The following is a 22,500-nucleotide window of genomic DNA, read 5'->3' as shown; positions in this document are numbered from 1 at the left end:
TAAAAATTTTAAACTAGGCAAGGGGCTTTTCACAAAGTCTATATCAACTCACTCTCACTGTCTGTCTGTATGTCTGTTTGGTAAAAAGTTTATACTCTTTATTTTTCCCACACCCATTATCGGATTTATTATTGTTGGTCTAGATGGACTCTAGATTTATTACAAATTTAATTACATGACTGATCCAAACTAATTGATACAATTACACTTCGCCCATTCTTTGTTTGTCTTTGGAAATACCGGTATTTTTTGTTTGTCTTTGGAAATACCGGTATTTTTTGTTTGTCTTTGGAAATACCGGTATTTTTTGTTTGTTTAAACTATAAAGCCTATTTTTGTAAGTACTTCAATTTATTTTTAAAAAATTACATATAAGCTCTGCAACAAAAAAAGTTTTAAATGGAAAATAAAAACAATAAACAAAAAGAAAGAAAACAAAACAAAAACAAAACAAAAACAAAACAAAAACAAAACAAAAACACTAGTTAAGATTTTATGCTCTAACAATATTAGAATAAAAGAAAGGTCTCACAATGTTCGAGTGGTCGAGAGGTGCGCTTGAACTTGGCTTGGCTACCTAGAAGAGGGTCGAGGTTCGACACCCGACTCGGGCAGAGTTGTGCTTACTGAGCTCCTAAAGGCAGCACGGAAAACCAACTCCTAGATACCCCCTCCCCACCACTGGTCCACAAATGAGATTGGACCAAAAGCGCTCTGAGCATGCTATAAGCATGAAAGTAGCGCTATATAAAAGCTATAAATAATATATTTGGTTGTTGATTCGACTGTGGGAAGCAAGCTATTTTATCTAGGTCATGATTATGTTGTTGCATTTGATTGCAGCATAGTAACATACACTATAAACATACCTCAGGGATTCGAACTCCCAGCCAACAGTATTTCAACCACGTTTACTACCACGCAACCATCCCTTTAAGTAAGTATTGACTTTAAAATTCGTGTCTCTCGCCAATGTCACTCGACCTCGTTGCAAGTCACAATGACATGTCTTCTTTAAGACAGACACAGACACAGGTAGACCAACTCATAATCCAACAAAGAACAATTAATGTTATCCTTATGTGAATCTACTTCATTCAGAAATGAGAACAAGCACAACAGAGATGTCATCGAAAAGTTGTCATGTAGCGCAGTTGGCATCTAGTCGTAAACCATAAAAGTTCATTAAAGTGAATGCTACTATGTACGATTTTTGCCCGACATTAGCCACACTTAACTGACTCTTCACTTTAAAACACAATAACTATAGAAAGACTCCTGTCACTCCATCGTGTGTCTCTGTCTGTCTCTCTCTCTCTTTTTCATGGTCTTATGACTTCGTTTAACAGCCTCAAACATCATCACAGGTTCCGCTTATTGGTTTAAAAACCAGCGCTTCTCACACAGTTGCGCATGACCCTGAGCGATGCACGAGCGAAGCCGCTTAACGAAAACTCAAACAAATTGTAATGGCGAAAAAATGAGATAGGAAACGAGCAAAATATAAAAATAATATTTTTTTAAAAAAGCATATCTCAGGGGAAGAACTGCAAAATTATCTCAATATTGCAGGTGTTAGAGTATTTGTTTTATTTTTTTAAATTTAATTGCCACTAATTGATAAACTAATTGATTTTTTTTTTAATAGAGTCATGTTTTGTATTCAACTAGAAACAATTATGAAATATGTCAACTTGACCTGAGAACAGGAAGTTGGAGAAAAACGTGTACAAAATGTAATAAGAGGAATAGCTCCACATATATAACCACATCTCTCAATACTATTGGATTTATTTCCCTCTTTCAATACCAACAAAATAATTTTTTATTATTTATCACCAATGATTAATTAACTAAGAGGTTTTATTGATTCATGCCTTGCTACGTACACAAAAATAATTGTGTAAACTTCCAACTTGATCTAAGAATGGGTGTACGAGAAATGACGTGTACACAAATTGAACCAGACAGAGAGAGAGAGAGTGAGTTAATATAAGCTTTGTAAACATACACAATGTTCATAGAGAAATTATGGGATAGAAGACGGGGGTCTTACAGCGTAATGTCAAATATATTTCAGAAGTCAAGGGTACATGGGGGAAACAGTTTGAGAGTCGTAAATCTCTAAAACAAGACAGGGGGTGGGTTAGGGAGCTGTTAATCTATTCTATATAGAAACGACAACATGTCGACGCCCCATGCAGCATATGGCTCTATGCAGGAATATAAAATAGAAATCACTTAGGGCCTTTGTTGAAACACAAAAACTTTACTACCGTCATAAGGCTTAATATAATATTATTCTATTTGGTTCGCACATAAATTTACAATTTAAAATCGGTAAATCTATACTATAAAGTAGAATGTGAGGTGTATGTATGTTACTTATAGACATCAAAACCGCTTGACCAATCTTGATAAAACTTGGCAGGAATGTTTCTTGGGTACCAACTTAGACCTTAGTGTATGTATTGTAGCCCTAAAACAAACTTAAGACCCTAAAAAAAATAAAGTTGTCCGACTCTATTACAGCTATAGTATTTTATGGATCTAGGCCATGTCTACAATGTTGACATAAAAAAGATCGAAAGGACCTAGATCTAATTTTAAGAAATACACTTTGCGCAGATAGTTTTTTACTTTGACACATGAAAATACAAAAGAATATCCATTGATTTTATTATATAATAAAATTAACCTTCAATTTTGTGTTTCAAAAGCATTTTTTGAATTAATTAGTTCGTTATATCTGTGACTGCAGATTTCCTGACAAACATTCTTTTATTAGACAATACCGTAATGAATCGCGTACTAAAAATTAATTCGTTTAATTGTTTACTTTATAATCCCATCCCTAGATCTAAAACTCTAATTCAACTCTAAGATGATAAAACTTCTCTTCGCACAGATAGTTTTATACTTTAACACATAAACATATTAATTAAAGTCCATTCATTTCATATTTTGATCAAATAAACATTCAAATTTGGTTTTCTAAAGCTACACTCGTTTACGAAAGCTGCGAAGCCGAGTTGAGATAGGCCTAGATCTATATTCATTCATGAATCGCGTACTAAAAATTATTTCGTTTAATTGTTCACTTTATAATCCCATTCATTTAACAAAGCTATCGCTCTTTTCGTTTTTAATAGATAATAATGTATTGACTGCGTTAAACCCATTTTCGCAAAACTAATTTTATTTTCGTAGCTAAAGAGAAATAACGTGAAAGGATCATTAGCTAAGTTTTACATACATCTAAATCCAATCCACTACATTAGTAAACACAAACTTAGACCCGCAGGCCGCGGGTAATGCCAGGCTAGTATTTGTATAAATGGTATGAATTTGCTCCATATTTCCTGACCCTTTCTGTTTTATTTTAATGCGTCGAGCTTTTAGAAAGTATTAATTAGGCTTAAAAGTGATATAGAAAACCTAAAACCATTGAGTGATTAGTTTAATGAAGCACATTCAGGAATTAGGAGCTAGAGAAATCTGAATTGAACTTGAAGAATGGGAAAACTGACTAATTGTGAATGCACCTATATACTTTGTTAAATAGAAAAGTGATCTAAAAAACTAATTATAACGCCTTGTTAGGTGAAATGTTTGGAAAATCTTTAGATTTAAGTCCAGGTTGGTGCCCTGGTCAGAAAGAGCCTAAATTCCGTTATTTTTTTCTTTTACAAAGATTATTTTAACTCTGCCAGCCTGGTAAAAATCTTGTAATAATCTTGTACACGTTAACTTTCCCACTTTCCCATTCCCGGATCTAGTTCAAATGTTGCACAATTATTTATAGCCGAGGACAATGCATGAATTATTAACAAGTATTTGAGTCAAATAGAGGTAATTCATTAATTTTGTTTTCCATGGGAAAAGGGAGTTGCAGTATTGAGAGATACGCAGTGCTTTGCTGTTCTTTCCTTTAAATACGCTTTGTTTATATATATATTTTATTTTTTTTTGCAAAAAAAGCACTGTATACATACATATATATATGTATACAGTTTTTTTTTGTAAAAAAAAAAAATAGGTGCTGGTACTCAGTGATAGATTGCTCAACTTTTAACTACTAATAAATTAATAATAAACTTTAAAATACAAGAAAATAGTATTTTTCCCACATTGAAAAAGGTGCGGGTACGCCGAACCGGTGCGTACCGTCACAAAAAAAGGCCATATATATATATATATATATATAATAAGTATATGTATGTAATATTTCGCTTTCTCAGATTAAAATATATAGTGCTGTTATTTTGAATAGTACATACATGCATGGATTATTCATACAGGAGACGTTAGGCTTACTACCCACCTAGAAAAAAAATCTCTAAATTCAAACCTCTACTGTCTTGCATCTATACGCAAACATCGGAAAGGCTTTGGAAGTTAATCCTGAGAAAAAATTAGGAGTCTGGTGACATCTTGGTCAGCTTGTAACACATAGTGCTACCCCCTCCCCCTCCTAGCAGAACCTGTTATGTAGCCAGCACAACAACCAGAAAGTCTAATGCACATTCCTCGTTCCATATGCTAGGACAAATTTGTACACATGCTCCTAGTGCTATTAGAGCATGGAATGGGTTGCCTGAGCCAGCCAGAAAAGCCAATGACGTGGCCGAATTTAAGTTATTGGTTAACATGCATGACTAGATGCATGACGCGTAGGACGTAATCATCTTCTATTTTGAAGTAACGTCTGTATTAGATAAGATAAGATAAGATAAGATAAGATAAGATAAGATAAGATACTGGTCTTATTTTGTGCTGTAAACGGAAGAGCTTTAGAAAATTTGACTCTGCAGTGTAAAAAAATTGCACTAAAAAAAAACACAAAAAAAAAACCAACTATCTTATCAACACTTGATTGTTGTTTTGTTTTTCTACACTGAATACACCAACAATTTTGTACTAGCAACTATGAAAATCTCCGATCCAATGATCTAGACAATGTTTATGTTGTTGCTTTTGTTTGCAACTTAGTAAAAAGGTACAACATAAACATATCTCGGGATTCGAACTCCCAGCCAACAGTATTTTTACTACCACACAACCATCAATGCGAATCGAAGGAGTCTGTTGTATAGCGTAGTGCTTATATTTATGCACTCAGATCTGTCTGATAAACTAAATCTTTAGGGCGGGTTTCAAATAGATTTAATGGGCCTCTCTTTTTAGCCCCAACTAAAAGTGTCATCTTGACCTGATAATATTTTTTTTCTATGCTGACAGTAAGAAAAAAAAAAACAGTTCCCCTTTCAGACCTTGCGATCTATATGCTGATAGTACTTTTATTTTAAATCCCTTTGTATAGTGTTATTTCTTTCCCGGAGACCGCTCGGAGCAAGTATTATTGAACAGAATGAATTCTTCAAATTTGTAATCACATAAAATTAAAAGATACCTGGGATAATAATTTGATCCCTTGATAGATTCATTGCGTCTATTTATTTGTATTCATTTTAATGTGTCCAGTGACCTCAAGAAAGTCATCTACGTATATTAAAATTCATGATAATTTATGTTAGAAAGTAAATGTGTGATTTGTTTTCTAATGAAAACAATAAATCTAAGTTCTTTTGAAGAATGGATACTTTCTAGCATATTATAAAACAATCTAATACAAAAACAACTTATACGTAGGGTGTTTTTATGTGCATAACATTTAAGCTTTTTAGTTACATAAAAATAAACAATATAATAAAAATAATATTTATACTATACAATGCACCACATAAGGTGTAACCTTTCAGATAGTATATAATACATGTACGTTATAGTCTAAATGTACTTTATAACTAAAAAAGCATGTACAAGATCTTCTACAAAATGACAGCTTACCAACTAAAAGTGGATATAAATCCAACAAAGAAAGGGTTAGAAACATCTAGCGTCATAATTAAGACCAAACATGCAACATCAGCAAACACTATGGCCACATCTAACTACACACTGGCCATTCTCATAAAATAAAAAAAAATTGAGGGGTCATCCACGACAAGGGTCAAATAAAGCCATCCTTCCAATGAGTCACATTTAATAAAAGAAGACAATATTTAAGTATCAAGATACTGACAAATAGTCCATCCATCCCTTTTCTGCCTATTTCTGGTTAGCCCGAAATAGAAGAGGCAGTCGGAGCCATTGGAGCTGTCGCTCTTATGCAGTGGGTGCCCTCATATTGCGGCGTAATGGGCAATGAAACGGCAGACGCCCTCGCAAGGGAGGGCGCGTTTGCAGCCACACACCTCGAAGCACCTAGCACGTTTTTACAAGCTACGGCACAAATCCGAGCACTCATTTATGAGAAGTGGTTTAAGTCCTGGGAGCAATCCGATAGAGCTCGTAGTGTCTGGCAGCATGTGCGTCACCCAGATCGCGAAGATCCGTGGTGGCGGCTGAAGAGGTCAAAACAATCTATTATTGCGCAGTATAGGACGGAACATTGTCCTATTGGGGCTTACTTTGCCCGGTTCCGTCCGAACTATGAAACCAGATGCCGTCACTGTGGAGAGAGCGTCGAAACAATGTCACATATCTTGTACGAGTGTCCCCAGCTCCGAGAGCTAAGGTGAGACGTGTCTAGACAGTCACTCGACTTGTATGGTAGCTAAGAGGCATTACGCCGAACAGCCCAGTTTCTTGCCAGAGCACTACGGGAGGATTGAGTCCTACCTGCTCTGATTTTTCATTCGGAGTTCATCTCAGGTTAGCTATATCTTGCTTATACCTTTTTAGTTAAACCCTTTTCTAATTCAGTTGGAGAGTTTTTACAAAGGCTGCAGGGCAAACATTAGAGACTCAACGAAAAGCCATTCTTGAAGACAGGCGCAGAAGACGGAAAGAAAACTTAAATTGACCGCCAGCAGCAAACGACATTGTCTGCATGAAATGTGGGAAACTATGCAGGTTTGCGTAGTCTTGTGAATTACTGCACTTATCCTTAATTTTCGGAATCGAAGACATTCTCATTATTATTATTTCTAGTTTATGCATTTCTAGCCCATTTATCCATGGTATAACCATTTCTGGTCAATCCATATCTAACTACCTGGAACACATCTTTCGATTTAGATCTTTCCAAAACTTTACCTGTCCGAACATCAAGTTGTTAATGTACCCCTACACCATCAAGTCATTGGTCACTTCCATTTGCGAATGTGTAACTTTTTCTGAAATGTCTGGGTTTTCGTGTGAAGAGGCATCACAAAGTGTTCGATGAGTGAGTTAGGCTGGAGTTATTAGCCAAGCATCACAAGATACAGGAACTCTTAACCATCAAATATTGATTAGTGTTAATAATAATAATAATAACAAGGATTGTCTTCGAGTCCAAGTGTTGAACTTAACAGTTTAAAATAGCAACAAATATGGGGAGATGGCACTACTGTGAAGACCAGGCAATAATTCGTAATCCACTATATACATTTTCAAGCCCTAGCGGGGGACTGACTGACTGACTGATAATTACCAACTCTCACACTTACTCTGGACGATTAAATACGAAAGCGTAACCTGTTATTACTTAACCTGCGCCTAGAACAACAAAGCAATTTTCTTGATCGCAACAACGGCGGTTACATTTACGAAAAGCGATTTTGTATTCGCAATTTCGACCCAATATGTTTTTAAAGGCGACATTTCAATGTCTGAAGTACAAAATTATACTTCCTTCAAGCACTTATTAACACTTTTATTAGTGTGTAACTTTTATTCGTTTTATTTATTGTATATCTTTCTTTATTTGTATACAGATCTAGATCTAAATCGAATTCTCCTTTATATCTCGATTAGATCTTGAATTATGAACCCACATAATTGTTGAGAAGGTGTTATATTGTTGGCAGACAAGAGATCTGCAAATGATTGGCCTAATAAGGGCTTGTGCATTCTTTTTTTAGGATGTTGCGAGCCAGAATTTGAGCACCAGAAAAAAAATATATTAGGAGGGGGGAGCGTTGTAATGCGGGCAGCCAATTTATTAAAGGATCTACAAGTGTTTCGGGCTTAAAAGACATGTACCAAAATATTTCAATCGTGGCCCAGCACGGGAATCTGCTCACTGATTCTAGAATTCTGTATTTGCTTATTCGAAATTCTCTACATTTTATGTCGCGTTCAAGGTCCGTTTTATTTTTGGTGCGTCTTCTAACTTCCAGTCTGATACACGGTACACTCTTTTCGCTTCTTTTCTCTGACATACTGTCAAAGTGTGATTTGCCTAACACGATCTATTCTTCGTTATTTATAGCCCTTTTGATGGGTTTTTATATCATTGATAAGATCTATCTCCTGGTTAGTGCATGTTCCCGGTTCGGTAGTGTATAGACTCTATAAGAATCTACATTTCAATTTCTTTAGCAGATTTTTTTGGGGTCGATTTCCAGATCTCCTTTGCATGCATAACTTCTGGTCTTATGTTAAGTTTAAAACAATAAAACGTACAAATATCTACTAATCCTGGAGCTTACAGAGAATCGACTAGTCCCTGGCTATTTGTAAGCACGTCCTAAGGCCAAATTAGAAACAAGTTTAGGCCAGATTGAAGTCTGAGGTCACGTAGCGAATGAACCATAACTACGGCGCCTCCTTTCCATCAACTCATAAGATGAATTCGAACGAATTCTAGTTCGTGAGGGTTTAGCAAGACTGTATTGATGCATTTCACTCAATCTATCATTTAAAAACAAAAGCTATTGTAAAACACATCTTAGATGCTTATAAAACAAAAGAAGGAACAACAGAGTTTTTTACCATCGAGACAGGTGTGAGACAGGAGTGCATCTTATCTCCCTTCCTTTTCCTCCTAGCCATCAACTACATAATGGGGAGAGCAATGAACCAGACTGCCTTTGGTATTCCATGGCGTGAACAAAACCGAATGACGGACTTGGACTTTGCTGATGACTACTCGGGGCTACAAATAAATGCATTTAAGAAATGACGGAGAGCCTAGATAGAGAGCCACCCAAAATTGGCCTCCGCATAAATTTGGATAAGACTAAAATTATGCGAGTGGGATATAAGGCAAAGTGTGCCTCCATCAGACTAGGCGAGTCAAAGCTTGAAGAGCTGGACAAGTTCACGTACCTTGTCAGCATCATAACAAATGATGGGGATGCTTACCACGATTTAGCGTGCCGAATAGGAAAGGCAGGGAGCATTTTCCAAAGGCTGCAGCCTATTTGGACTAGACAAGCCATTGGACTAGAGACATGGAAGTCATCTGTCAAAATTGAGAAGAGACTAAATGTGGCTCAACAAAAATGGCTGAGACGGATTTTGGGAGTCAGTTACACAGATCGGGTCTCAAACTAGGAAATCCTATGCCGAACTGGGAGTCGAACACTCAGTGAGGTTGTGACAGAGCGTCGCATGAGGTTTGCGGGACATGTTCTACGACAAAATGAATTACGCGGTTCCCGGTCCTTTCATCCCCGGTCACTTTATCCCCGGTCATTTCCTCCCCGGTCATTTCATCCCCGGTCACTTTATCCCCTGGTCATTTCCTCCCCGGTCATTTCATCCCCGGTCACTTTATCCCCGGTCATTTCCTCCCCGGTCATTTCATCCCCGGTCACTTTATCCCCTGGTCATTTCCTCCCCGGTCATTTCATCCCCGGTCACTTTATCCCCGGTCATTTCCTCCCCGGTCATTTCATCCCCGGTCACTTTATCCCCTGGTCATTTCCTCCCCGGTCATTTCATCCCCGGTCACTTTATCCCCTGGTCATTTCCTCCCCGGTCATTTCATCCCCGGTCACTTTATCCCCGGTCATTTCCTCCCCGGTCATTTCATCCCCGGTCACTTTATCCCCGGTCATTTCCTCCCCGGTCATTTCATCCCCGGTCACTTTATCCCCTGGTCATTTCCTCCCCGGTCATTTCATCCCCGGTCACTTTATCCCCTGGTCATTTCCTCCCCGGTCATTTCATCCCCGGTCACTTTATCCCCGGTCATTTCCTCCCCGGTCATTTCCTCCCCGGTCATTTCATCCCCGGTCATTTCATCCCCGGTCACTTTATCCCCTGGTCATTTCCTCCCCGGTCATTTCATCCCCGGTCACTTTATCCCCTGGTCATTTCCTCCCCGGTCATTTCATCCCCGGTCACTTTATCCCCGGTCATTTCCTCCCCGGTCATTTCCTCCCCGGTCATTTCCTCCCCGGTCATTTCATCCCCTGGTCATTTCATCCCCTGGTCACTTCATCCCCTGGTCACTTCATCCCCTGGTCACTTTATCCCCCTGTCACTTCATCCCCTGGTCACTTCATCCCCCGGTCACTTAATCCCCTGTCCTTTCGTCCCCTGGTCACTTCATCCCCTGATATTTTCATCATCAGATCAAAATCAGATAAATAATAATAAATAAGATCAGATAAAATATTTAATTACGCATACCAAGAGTTGCGATAGCATGGAAGCCAATACGAGGAAAGCGCAAACAGGAACGTCCTCGTATAACTTGGCGCCACACCTTCATAGAGGACCTCAGAACAGTGGACACCAGGTGGAAGGAGGCTTCAGACATTGCCAATGACAAATTTCTAAGGAGACAGCTTGCCGCCCAATGTGCCGAACGGCGCGGGAGGACCTAAATCTAATTAAGTAAGATGCTTATTACATGTCCAGTGCTCTATGGCTCAATCTTTTAGTAGACAAGTTGGGGAAGGAAGTATCCGGTAAAAGGTTTCCGTGTCGCCTCAAGGCACTAAGCAAATACAACTCAGCTGGGTTTCGAACTCGTGCCCTCTAGGCACTAGGTTTATGCCTCTCTCAGTCACACATTCCCACATTTAAAAGAATGAATCATTACATCGCGTGGTGGCCTAGTGGTCAAACTGTAGGTCTCCTGTTCGAATACCGGTGAAGACTGGAATTTTGAAAATAAATTAGGGGGTCCCTAAATCCACCCAACTCTGGAGTGATATTTGGGAAAGTAAGAGAGGGCAGGCGTTGTGCTGGTCACATGATACCCTCGTAAACCGCCGGTCCTAGAAAATGATGAGCTTTACGCGAATTCCCTTCATCAAATTGTTATTCTATTTCTTTATGCTTACAATACAAAGTTTTGCTTGGCATACATAATAAGAGTAGTTTGGCCTGTGTGCCGAGTATAGCGGACTAAATTAGATTTGCCTTGAGACTCTGTTCGACACAAATGCCTTATGTAGCTAAATCAGGAAAACTCACAGACCAAGTCTGTGCTAGTAGAAATATTTTTACAAATTTTTGTTCAGTGCAATTTCATGTTATTAGCTTTCTCACTACGCTATGGGCTTGATTCTATCACTCTTTGGACCAGTTGGGAAAATTATTTTAAAACGAAGTAATTGTGCAATAGTTCAACTTGATCCGAGATTGGGTGCGGGAAAACAAGACAGACAAAATTAGTTGATATAGGCTCGGACGAACTAAGACTGCGGTAGTGTTAATAAACAAATTAACTCTTTCTCTCCGTTATTATTTGTCCACGCTTCGAAGTTCTTCTTTTAGCTCATTACTGTTTCACTCCCCTGTTATGATTAAGCTTCAATAACTTTGTCGTTTGTTATCAGAAAATGTTTTATTTGGTCTAGAGTTAAAGGGGAACGCATGCTCTTCTTACATATAACACAAAGTCAAGTTTATAAAATTAAATTTTAATTTAATGAGGTTAAATCAACGATGGGATCGTCGATTAGGAGAGAAAGAGTTAAACAGCTCGTAGACTGCGTGTAGGATTCTATTTTATTACAGTTTCGATTCTAGTTTGTCACCGTTTTATTATTGCTATTCTTCTTTCCCTAACATTCTTACTCTCTCTCTCTCTCTCTCTCTTTCGTTCCGATAAACTACCTGATTAAAACAAACCCCTAGGCTTACTGTGTTTGGCTATAGCCGAGAATTAAGGTAAGAATCAGATTAGAAAACTGACTTCAGATATTTTGGCGACACCCTGATTGAACATCAAACACATTAGCTATAAATATTTTCGGGTTACTATATTCTCACCTTCCCCTCCATTTACATTATAAAGTTCAATAGTATTTGTAAAATGTAATTTCACATATATATATATATATATATATATATATATATATATATATATATATATATATATATATATATATATATATATATATAATTAAAGTCATATTTCATGTGTTTTATTTATTTCTCCTGAAATTTTTTTTTTATGTTAAATTAGAATTATGAAAAAAAAAATTCATGGAAAAGTTCAGTCACCTTTTTAAGATTTGTTCAGAATTTATACAAATTGTGGTCTAAAGGGCAGATGATGTACAGTCGTACCTACAATGAGGGTGTCATGTGGCCAGCACAACAACTGCCCTTTCCTTTCCCCAACAAATGTCAGGTACCCATTAGAACTGGGTGGACTCAGAGGCGCCCAAAAGTAAAAATTCCAGGATTCGAACCAGGGATCCTTGGTTCGGAAGAGACTTACCACTCAGCCACAGCGCCTCCCTAATTGAAGAACGGGCATTAATGTGTTGCGAGGGTGCACACTGAACAGAGAAAAGAAAATATTCATTTCATAAAAAAATTGAGATTTCAATAAATGTGCTTAATCATTTTGTTTCTACTTTCTTTTTTAATAATAATAATAATAATAATCTTTATTATCCGTAAGGAAATTTGTCTTACAATTTGTGCATTACACCAAACAAAAAACATTATAACTATAAGAAACCAAAGTGTACATTCACACCACACCATTCTACTTATCAGCTTGCGAATTCTTCATGGGCGAACCCTTGGGTGGGCACGGATCTGGAAAACGGCACTAACGATTTTCGTAGAAATATGAGAGTTTATGTATATTTTGGGGGAAACATGTGCTACCTAATTGGCTACACTGGACAAACCAGCTTTACTGAAATCATTTGGTCTGAAGGTCTAGTCCTCTAGACTACTGCCTCGTAGTGTTACCGTGTCTAGAGTCTGGATCTATATTACCTGGCTAGAATTTTACATATAAATGGTTGAAGCCAAAAGTTTTTTCGGTGTGGAGAAGCTAGTGGTGTTGAAAAATGAATCTTTTTAAAAATAAATAATCAAACATACATTGGTTATTGAGAGCAAAGTGACCGCTCTTACAAGAGGTCATCGGTTTCATAAAGCAGAGATAGTCTTTTTTTAATAAGAAAAGCTTATACAATTGTATACAGATAATTTGTTTATTTCGGTTAATGCACTCATTTAATAATAATAATAATAATTCCTAGGAACATCTTCGTTGCCTGTCAGAGGGCGGTACTGCTGCAGACCTGCCACATCACCAGAAAATTCCTTAGTGGAAACTGTTAAAGGTACTACGATGAATTTTGTTTCTCTTTAGCGAAACTCGACCCTGGCAGCGCCAGAGAATGACTACTCGTTCATTTCTAACATAATAATACTAATAATCTGTATTATCCATACGGAAATTTTGTTTACAATTTGTGCATTACACCAGACAAAACATTATAACTATAAAAAAACGAAATGTACATTCACACCAGTCTCACCCATAGTTTACATGCGAAAAGTTTTATCAAATAGTTTCTAGTTAATGATTCATTGCCAGAGGGATCGAAGAAATATAGAGTCTGTTTGTCTTTGCTATCGGTGTCTTGTATCTCTTTTGTGATGGTAAATACACAAAATCATGACCCAACGAATGATTCTTTATTTCTAGAATGTTTTAAAAGCTTTTTTATGAATGCTTGTCTCAAACAGATGCCCAAATGGAGTTTGTTTTTTAGCAGCAGCATTTAGGATTCTATGAAGTGGCTTAACCTTTAATACCAAGCTAGTTATAGTGAATTATAAAGTTTTGTTTGCTCCATTGTACCATGGACAATGATAGACACAGACCAGTGGTTAAAGGATGCACAGCTTTAAAACTAAATCCATCAATTGTCATTATACAAGCTGCTACTCATGCAGTAGAATGTTTCTAATCATCAAAAGACAATGGATGCGCTCAGATGTAACTGATTTCGTTACTTTTCTTCTTAAACAACAAAACAGGGGCGTAGCTTAGAATGTTCCATCCTTTGGGGGCCCAGGGGGGCTTGACCTCTTTGGGGGCCCTGCATTTTGAGTAGTATTTAACTTTTAATGTAAAAAACACTCATTTGGGGTCCCCTTCAAGTGGGCCCCGGGGGAGTTTCAAAATCTCCCCCCTCCTACCCCCACCCTAGCTACGCCGCTGCAACAAAAAAAAACAACATCAACAACAACAGTAACAACAAAAACAATATTGACAGCAAATAAACAATTTTATTGATTGCAACGGCATTATATACAGCAAAAAAACAACAACAACAACTACAGTGGCAGCAACAACAACAGGAAAACAACAATAACAGAAGCAACAATAATCGTAACGATAACAACAACAATATTAGCAGCAACAACAACAGTGACTGTAGCATCAGCAGCAACAGAGAAAACACGAACAAACCAAAATCGGGCTTGTTTAGTTGCATCAGATTCTGCCCTTACTCAACAGAAAAACAAAACTAAGGATCCATAGTCTCAGAGACAGTAGAAGTCATACTTATAATCTTATTGCTGGTATAATCTTAATACTTGTAAAATAGCAATGCTGGTAAAATCTAAATACTGGTCTCATCCCAATGCTGAGTCTAATCTCAACGCATCACGTCACCATGCGTAACTGGAGTTTGATTTCTTCGGACAAGGAGAAGGGGGACCCTTATTTCTTGTGATAACTTACCCTCGTAACTAGTAGCTCCATTACTTATTCATTGACTTCGTTTTAATCTGTAGGTACATGTGAATTAACATATTGGAAAGACTAGGTCTACTACAGGTAATCTATTCAATTACATTTCAGCTGAGTTCCTTAGATTGGCTTGTTAAGAATTTGTTCATTAGATAAATATATGAACAACTGTCGATGACACTCAATGGATAATATGGATATGGTTGCTAAGGTGACGCCGAATAGTTGACATGTTTTACGATTTCTAGGGTCGACTCTCATATACATAGAGCCTTAAATGTTGTTCCTTCACGTCCATAAAAAAACACTGTCACCACCCACACACAACCACCATAAAGATTGCCAAACGTTTACAGTTGAAAGCTACAATTTCAAGGGCGAACTGGCTATACGGGCACTCATGTAAATGCTCGTTGGGCCGGCACCAAAATGGGCCGTTAGAGACACCAAAAGAGCCGCATGGATACCATTTGTTAAAGGTTTTATAATATTCTCTTATGGCGAGCTAGTATTTTTTCCCAACAGTATACTTTAAATATAAAATTTATAGGACAATCTTTTTTTTATATCCGTATCCATTCAATATCCACCCACCGAGGCCTTATACACACATGTTCTACCCACCCATGTTCTACCCACCCATGTTCTACCCACCCAGGCCCTACCCACCTATGTTCTACCCACCCATGTTCTACCCACCCAGGCCCTACCCACTCATGTTCTACCCACCCATGTTCTACCCACCCATGTTCTACCCACCCAGGCCCTACCCACTCATGTTCTACCCACCCATGTTCTACCCACCCATGTTCTACCCACCCAGTTTCTACCCATCCAGGTTCCTCCATGAAGTTCTGACTCGAATAGAGGTATTGTAAACAAAAATACATCGTTTTACAGACTCTACACTCTACAGTGTATTATTAACTAAATCTAACATTTCCCAAATTAATGTAGTAGCCTACATCCGTAGACAGTTGCTACTAGCAGTCTCCATCCTTTTAGGGCCTACACACTTAGCAATTAAAAAGCAACAAAAGGCGTATATTTCTTATAAAAGTTATAGAGCATGCGTACAGTTATAGATACTCAAACTTAACCTAATGAGGACAGGGAGTCCATCACAGGAATGTCCATCACATGATATACAATTTGTGGGCCAGATTGTATAATAATGCCTGGGCCTATTTCTCTCCCCCCCCCCCCCAACCCATTCCGTCCACTGTACACTATACAGAATAATAACCCCCATTGCTCGTTGGTTTCCTTCAGAATTCTTTCCATAAATGACAAGCAGTCAATAATCGGGAATTCCAAAGTAGGAAATCTCGGATGTGCTGAGATATTTGTAGAATCGGAAATAGGCTTCATTACCTGTATAGGTACTTTTTTCCGGTGGATCCGAAATAGTAAATAATTGTTTTTGTTGTTTTTTACTAACTCATCAATTATTAATTATCATTTTTACTAAAACTTTCGTTTTAGTAGTTTAATGTACCAGTACTATAAAGGGGTGAAACGGTTAAAAGATATTTGTGAATATATTAGTTGTATTATTATTTTACATAACAATGCCATCTAAAGTACCTACAATTTGACCTAGTATCCCTTTTGCATGTAAAGACAACCATGAAAAAGACCATTCTATATTATTTAATTAACACAATTATATCATTTCGTTTTAATTATGGTTGTATGTGGGTTTTGTTCAAATTGAAAGATGATTGTTTGGTATAATTGGTGTTTTTTTTTTTCCTAAGCTTTATATATATTATGTGAAAATGATGTATCAATGTTTTATAAAGTTAATTTTTAATTTTGTTATGTAATAACGAAAAGTAAGATACGAGAGATAAATATATTTTCAATGGCACGTGCGTTGCATGTAACAATGTTATATTGTACAGTGTATTATGAAATATCTAATGAAGAATGTTGTACTTAATAATAACAATACCATGTTACATTCAAAGCTTTATTTCACTGAATGACAAACAACTACACACATAGTAGAGTTCACAACACGGACTACGAAATACGGTCAGTACAGGTTAACAAGTGTAACAAACACTAAGGGGTGACAATCCAAATAAGCAAATTCACGACATTCACCCCACGTTTAAATCTTATACATATAACACAACATTAAGTAGTCAAAGCAAATACAATGATTAATAAAACATAAGCATCTAAACACATCTGCAATACTGGTTAATAGCAAACTGTTTATCAAACACATTAGTCTATTATACAGCAACTGTTTATCGAACACATCAGTCTGTTAAACCCTGTAGTTGGGTCTTGATTTTCGTTCTCTTAGGTTGTATCGGAGGTTTGGATCGGCAGCATTAGTACAATCAGTATCAGTACTAACAACATTACTTGGTGACTCGATGGTAGGGGCTTCAACCGGGTCCACTTCCCCCGATAGGGGTGGTTTGGTTGTTCGGTTAACAGGAGGGTTCAGAGAAGAGTTCTCTGTGTTGCTTTCTGTTTCGCTTTGAAGTGAGGGTGTCGCATTCCTGGGGGAACCGTCTCTCAGCACAGGGGGTCTCACATTCTCTGTGAAACAGTCTTTTTCTTTGGGCGCCAACAATCTTAAAGAAACTGTTTCTTCTCGGCCCGTAGATGTTTTGATAAGAGCGTATTGAGGGTTGCTGTTCACCAGCTCTACCTCTTCTGTTAAAGGGTCATACTTAGAGGATCTATTATTTCTTTTTAACAACACGGGGCCAGGAGATGTTAACCACGTTGGTAGGGATGTTCCAGAAGTACTTCTGCGATAGTATCCAAAGAGTCTCTCATGTGGAGTTTTATTCGTCGCCGTACACAGAAGTGACCGAATTGAGTGCAACGCGTCTTGCAATACTAGTTCCCACTGAGACGTACTCAAGTCCTGGGAGTGTAAAGCTAAGGTTATAGCTTTCCAAAGGGTACTGTTCAGTTTCTCTATTTGACCATTTCCTCTGGGATTGTAAGCCGTGGTCCTGCTCGTAGCAACTCCTCTTTCGTTAAGGTACTTCTGTACTTCAGCAGACATAAAGGAAGTACCTCTGTCGGTATGGACATAGGAAGGTAGCCCGAATAAGGCGAACAACTCATTTAGGCATTTAATAACAGTAGTAGATGACATATCTGGGCATGCAAAGGCAAAAGGAAACCTAGAGAATTCGTCGATCATGGTAAGCAGATATTTATTGCGTGAGTTGGAAGGGAGAGGTCCCTTAAAGTCCATGCTTATTCTTTCGAATGGCTGAGTGGCTTTGATTAATTGTCCTGTTGGCGGCCTGAAGAATCGAGGTTTAAGTTCAGCACATGACTGGCACTGGTCGATCACTGTTCTGACGTCATCGGTGGAAAAAGGTAGATTTTTTGATCTCACAAAATGTAGCATTCTTGTTACACCAGGGTGACACAAACTATTGTGGAGTAATTTTAGGTCGTTACGTGACATTGCGGATAAGTAGCGATTTCTGCTGAAAGTGTCAGCAGCAGTGTTCTGTGTACCTGGTCTGTAAACGACGTCATAGTGAAAGCAGGATAGCTCTAACCTCCACCTTTGGATCTTCTCATTCTTGATCTTGCCTTTATTTTGTCTACAATACATAAAGGACACGGATCGCTGGTCTGTGACAAGGGTAAAGGGTCTTCCAATAAGAAAGTGTTTCCACTTTCTCAAAGATTCTACTATTGCATACGCTTCTTTTTCCACTGATGAGTGCCTTCTTTCGCTTTGCGATAGTGTCCGGGAAAAGAAAGCCACAGGCCGGCCATCTTGATTAAGTGTAGCTGCTATAGCTATGTCAGACGCATCTGTCTCCACTGTTAGCGGGCGAGTGTAATCAATGGTGTACACGGCGGATTCCTCGAGCTCGTCCTTTAGGTTCTGGAATGCTTGTTTGACTTCCTCAGGGACAGGAAATCGTTTATTTCTAGCTAAGAGGCTGATTTTGTCTGAGAAGTTAGGAATCCATAGAGAATAATAAGCCAGCAGGCCCACTATTCGTTTCTGTTCTCGCAGGTTCGACGGAGCATTTAATTCCCGCAAGGCTGTGAATCTTTCAGGGTCAGGCTTGAGCTGACCTTTAGATATTTCGTATCCCAGCAGTCTGACGCTATGTGTTCCTATCTCACTTTTAGCTTCGTTGAAGGTAATGCCATACTTCTGAGCTACTTTGAAGAATCTCTGCAGGTTTCTATCATGAGATTCATTATCATGTCCACAGATGGTCACATTGTCCACATAAGCGAATGTATTTTCTAGTTGCTCATCTTCGATTATTTTATCTATGGTTCGCTGGAAACAAGCCACTCCATTTGTAACTCCAAATGGAATTCTTCGAAACTGGTAAAGTCTACCCCCAGCCTCGAAAGCTGTATATGGCCTTTCTTCTTCTTTAATCGGGATCTGGTGATAAGCATTTTTGAGGTCCAGAGTGCTGAAGACAGAAAACTGTGATATCTTCTCCGCTAATTCATCCATTCTTGGCATGGGATAGGCGTCTAGAAGCGTAAATCTGTTGATCGTCTGGCTATAGTCAATAACCATACGTCTTTTGTGCCTCTCATTGGATGTTATTAGAACCTGTGCCCTCCAGGGGGACTTTGAGGGTTCTATTACTTCTTCTTTGAGTAGTCTCTGAATCTCAGCATTAATAAACTTAGAGTCCAGTAGTGAGTGTCTGCGTGACTTAGTTGCCACTGGGGTGCAGTTTGGAGATAAGTTACCAAAAAGACTAGGCGCCTCTACTTTGGCTGGTCTAAGGGTACTTACGCACAGAGGTGGTCTCTTCCCACTAAAGGGAATCTGTAGATTCTCGTGTAGGCTTATGAAATCCAAACCTAGAATAACATCTGAACACAATCCATCTAAGAGTGACAGTTTAATATTTTCATATTTTTCATCTTTGAGTTGAATGGTAGCAAAGATATGGCCTTCAGTAACTCGAGACAGGTGAGTAGAAGCCATAAATATTCTGTCCACGGAGGTTTTTATCGGCCATTTGTGATTCCTGGCAACTCGAGCTGCCACGTAACTCTCACAGCTTCCAGTGTCTATCAAGGCTTTAAGTGGCACCCCATTGAGAAGAATCAAGGAGGTTGATTTGCCTAGTCCTAATGAGTGCAACGTAGCGAGGGCAAATGCTGTAGATTTTCTTGACTTGCAAGATCTCTGAAAATGTCCCTTCTTGCCACACTGATTACATGTGGCTTCACGTGCGGGGCACTCATTACGAGGATGTCTTCCTCTTCCACAGAAGTAACACTTGATAGATATAGCGCTTACCTCTTGTCTTGTTTGAGTCGAATTAATCGAGGCTCGTAGATCAGGCAACTGGGGAGCGACAGGATCAGCAGGGTGTTCTCTTACAGCATTTGTAGTAGCCCCACTAGTGGTTTCTGACTGTGACTCGTACAACAACGAATGTTGATAGGCGTGTTCAAGTACTCTGGCTTCCTCAAATGCATCCTTTAACTTTAAATCTGTTTTCTCAAGGAGGCGTTTTCTAATGCTGTTAGAGGCAATACCTGTTATGAATGCATCGCGTATGGACTCGTCACGATGTTGCTCAGCTGTCACGGCTTTGAAGTTGCAATCCTTGGATAGACTGCGGAGTTTTTGAAGAAAGGCGTCAACGCTTTGACCCTGTTCTTGTCTGCACGTGGCTAACTTGTGCCTTGCGAAGACCTCGTTATTGGGTTGCACATAGATGTCGTTTAGTGACTGGATCGCTTCCTCATATGTTTCTTTGTCACTAATCATCTGGTACACCGATGGCGAAATGTAGTTAATTAGTAGTTTCTTGTTATCTACATTTTCCATAGTAACTACAGACAAAAAGTTTTTAAATGTTTCGTACCAGTGCAGCCACTTTTCTTGTGCTTGAGGTGCGGTAGGTTCCACATCGAACCTTTCAGGCCGAAGTAGTCTATCCATGTTTAGACAGATTCAGTGAAATAAATTGTTGTACTTAATAATAACAATACCATGTTACATTCAAAGCTTTATTTCACTGAATGACAAACAACTACACACATAGTAGAGTTCACAACACGGACTACGAAATACGGTCAGTACAGGTTAACAAGTGTAACAAACACTAAGGGGTGACAATCCAAATAAGCAAATTCACGACAAAGAAATTAAATGCAGTTTGTTAAATTTGCATTTTCACTTTGATTTCAGTGATTTTTTTTACTTTTCTTTATCTTGTAATTTTTAAAATTAATTTTCATTTCTTTTTTTTTTTTTTTTTTTTTTTACAAAGCTTTCTGTGTTATTTGCTCTATATTATTTTTTAAGGAATCATTTTATTTTTGTTAACAGGCTCCTACCGTTATTCTGTTCTGGACTAATTATCTCTGTCGTGACTTTGATTGTAACTTCACAGTGTAACTGACCTCAAAAAAGCATGTGGCCCCACATCTGTTTCCTAATAATAACCCTGATTACAAACATTCAAGGTGCATAGTATTTATTGATTTATAAAAAGTAACAAAAATAGCTAGATTTTAAAGTATAGGTTGACTCTATTTGTGTATAACGCCTTGCAATATAATATAAATATAAATATTGGTAGTCCTATATATATATATATATATATATATATATATATCTATATCTATATATATATATATATATATATATATATATATATATGTTTGGCTTCCGAACTTGGGGACCTAGGTTCGAATCTTGGTGAAGACTGGGATTTTGAATTTCGGGATTTTTAGGGCGCCCTTGAGTCCACTTAACTCTAATGGGTACCTGACTTTAGTTGGGGAAAGTAAATGCGGTTGGTCGTTGTGCTGGCCACATAACACCCTGTTCGTTAACCATTGGCCAGAGAAACAGTTGACCTTAACATCATCTGCCCCATAGATCATGAGGTCTGAAAGGGAAACTTTACTATATATTAATTATGTCCACTTTAGTACTATTAACATTTGAATTGTGATATTGTTAAAATGGTATGATAATTAAGCAACACCAAACTCATGTCCACAAGAGCACAAGTCTTGTGTGTGTTTGACTTTAGTAAAAAATCTTCCTTTCAAATGTTTAGTTTACTATTAAAGACATGACAACCTCGTTAACCGTGGGCCACAGAAAGAGATGACCTTTTAGATCTTAAGTCTGAAAAAAAAATTTGGGGGGGGGGGACGCTTATACGTCTATATATAGGATTTAACTTTGCTTTTATTTTAATTTTTGTAGGTATAAAATAGGTTTAACACAGGAACAGGTGCCCTATACATCATCTGCCCAATAGACCACAAGGTCTGAAAAGGGAAATTGACTTGTACTTACATTATTGTGTTTGTCAGAAACTTTAGAGCAAAGGTATCATTGTGCATTGGTCCTAGTAAATATAATAAGAAATATGTGCTAGTAGGTTGACTTTAGTTGACTTTGATGCTTCTATCTATATAGAAAAAGTTTTGTTTTTTTTTAGTTTTTAGCCTAAATTCATAAGTCGACCAGTCGTTTCGATGTGCATGTGACCCAATTTACCTGAGATGAGCTCTGGTTGGGAACAGAGCAGGATGGGCCAGTCCTCCCATAGTGCTCTGGCCAGAAACTATCATGAGTAGTGTGTACTTGATACTCAATCATAATGTTTGCCTCATATAATTTTTGTGATTAATTTAATACGATAGAAGTAAATATCGGCAATTTTCTGAACGCTGTATTGAAGTATAGAGCTATTGTCCTTTACCATATATGTCACGCTGGGGGCTTCGGTTTTTTT

The 22,500-nt window shown here is 38.0% G+C and overlaps 3 protein-coding genes across 5 annotated transcripts in view; 1 reads left to right on the top strand and 2 right to left on the bottom strand.

The window, feature by feature from the left end:
• The window catches only part of LOC106053073 (adipokinetic hormone/corazonin-related peptide receptor variant I-like), a 45,996-nt gene extending 44,700 nt beyond the window's left edge, over nucleotides 1-1,296 (bottom strand). The window contains exon 1 of the mRNA XM_056011269.1: nucleotides 870-1,296. The gene's annotated coding sequence lies outside the window, so the exon portion shown is untranslated. The remainder of the gene's footprint in view (nucleotides 1-869) is intronic.
• Nucleotides 1,297-16,089: 14,793 nt separating this feature from the next.
• Nucleotides 16,090-22,500, top strand: part of LOC106053216 (uncharacterized) — a 21,583-nt gene continuing 15,172 nt past the window's right edge. For 2 of the 3 annotated variants that reach the window (XM_056010953.1, XM_056010952.1), the window contains exons 1-2: nucleotides 16,090-16,155; nucleotides 21,075-21,211. In XM_056010953.1, the coding sequence (XP_055866928.1) occupies nucleotides 21,160-21,211 (52 nt within the window). In that variant the 5' untranslated portion in view covers nucleotides 16,090-16,155; nucleotides 21,075-21,159. Of the gene's footprint in view, nucleotides 16,156-21,074; nucleotides 21,212-21,955; nucleotides 22,092-22,500 lie in introns of those variants that run through there. The other variant, XM_056010954.1, reaches the window with a different exon arrangement.
• LOC129922885 (uncharacterized) lies at nucleotides 16,685-20,857 on the bottom strand. Its single transcript, XM_056010951.1, has one exon. It carries the CDS (start codon nucleotides 20,682-20,684, stop codon nucleotides 17,028-17,030), a length of 3,657 nt encoding a protein of 1,218 aa, XP_055866926.1. The 5' UTR covers nucleotides 20,685-20,857; the 3' UTR covers nucleotides 16,685-17,027.

Source organism: Biomphalaria glabrata, chromosome 14 (genome assembly GCF_947242115.1).
Source record: "Biomphalaria glabrata chromosome 14, xgBioGlab47.1, whole genome shotgun sequence".
NCBI classification, from domain to species: Eukaryota; Metazoa; Mollusca; class Gastropoda; family Planorbidae; genus Biomphalaria; species Biomphalaria glabrata.
The sequence above is the reverse complement of the archived record's forward strand: the minus strand, read 5'-3'. Positions and strand labels throughout refer to the sequence as shown.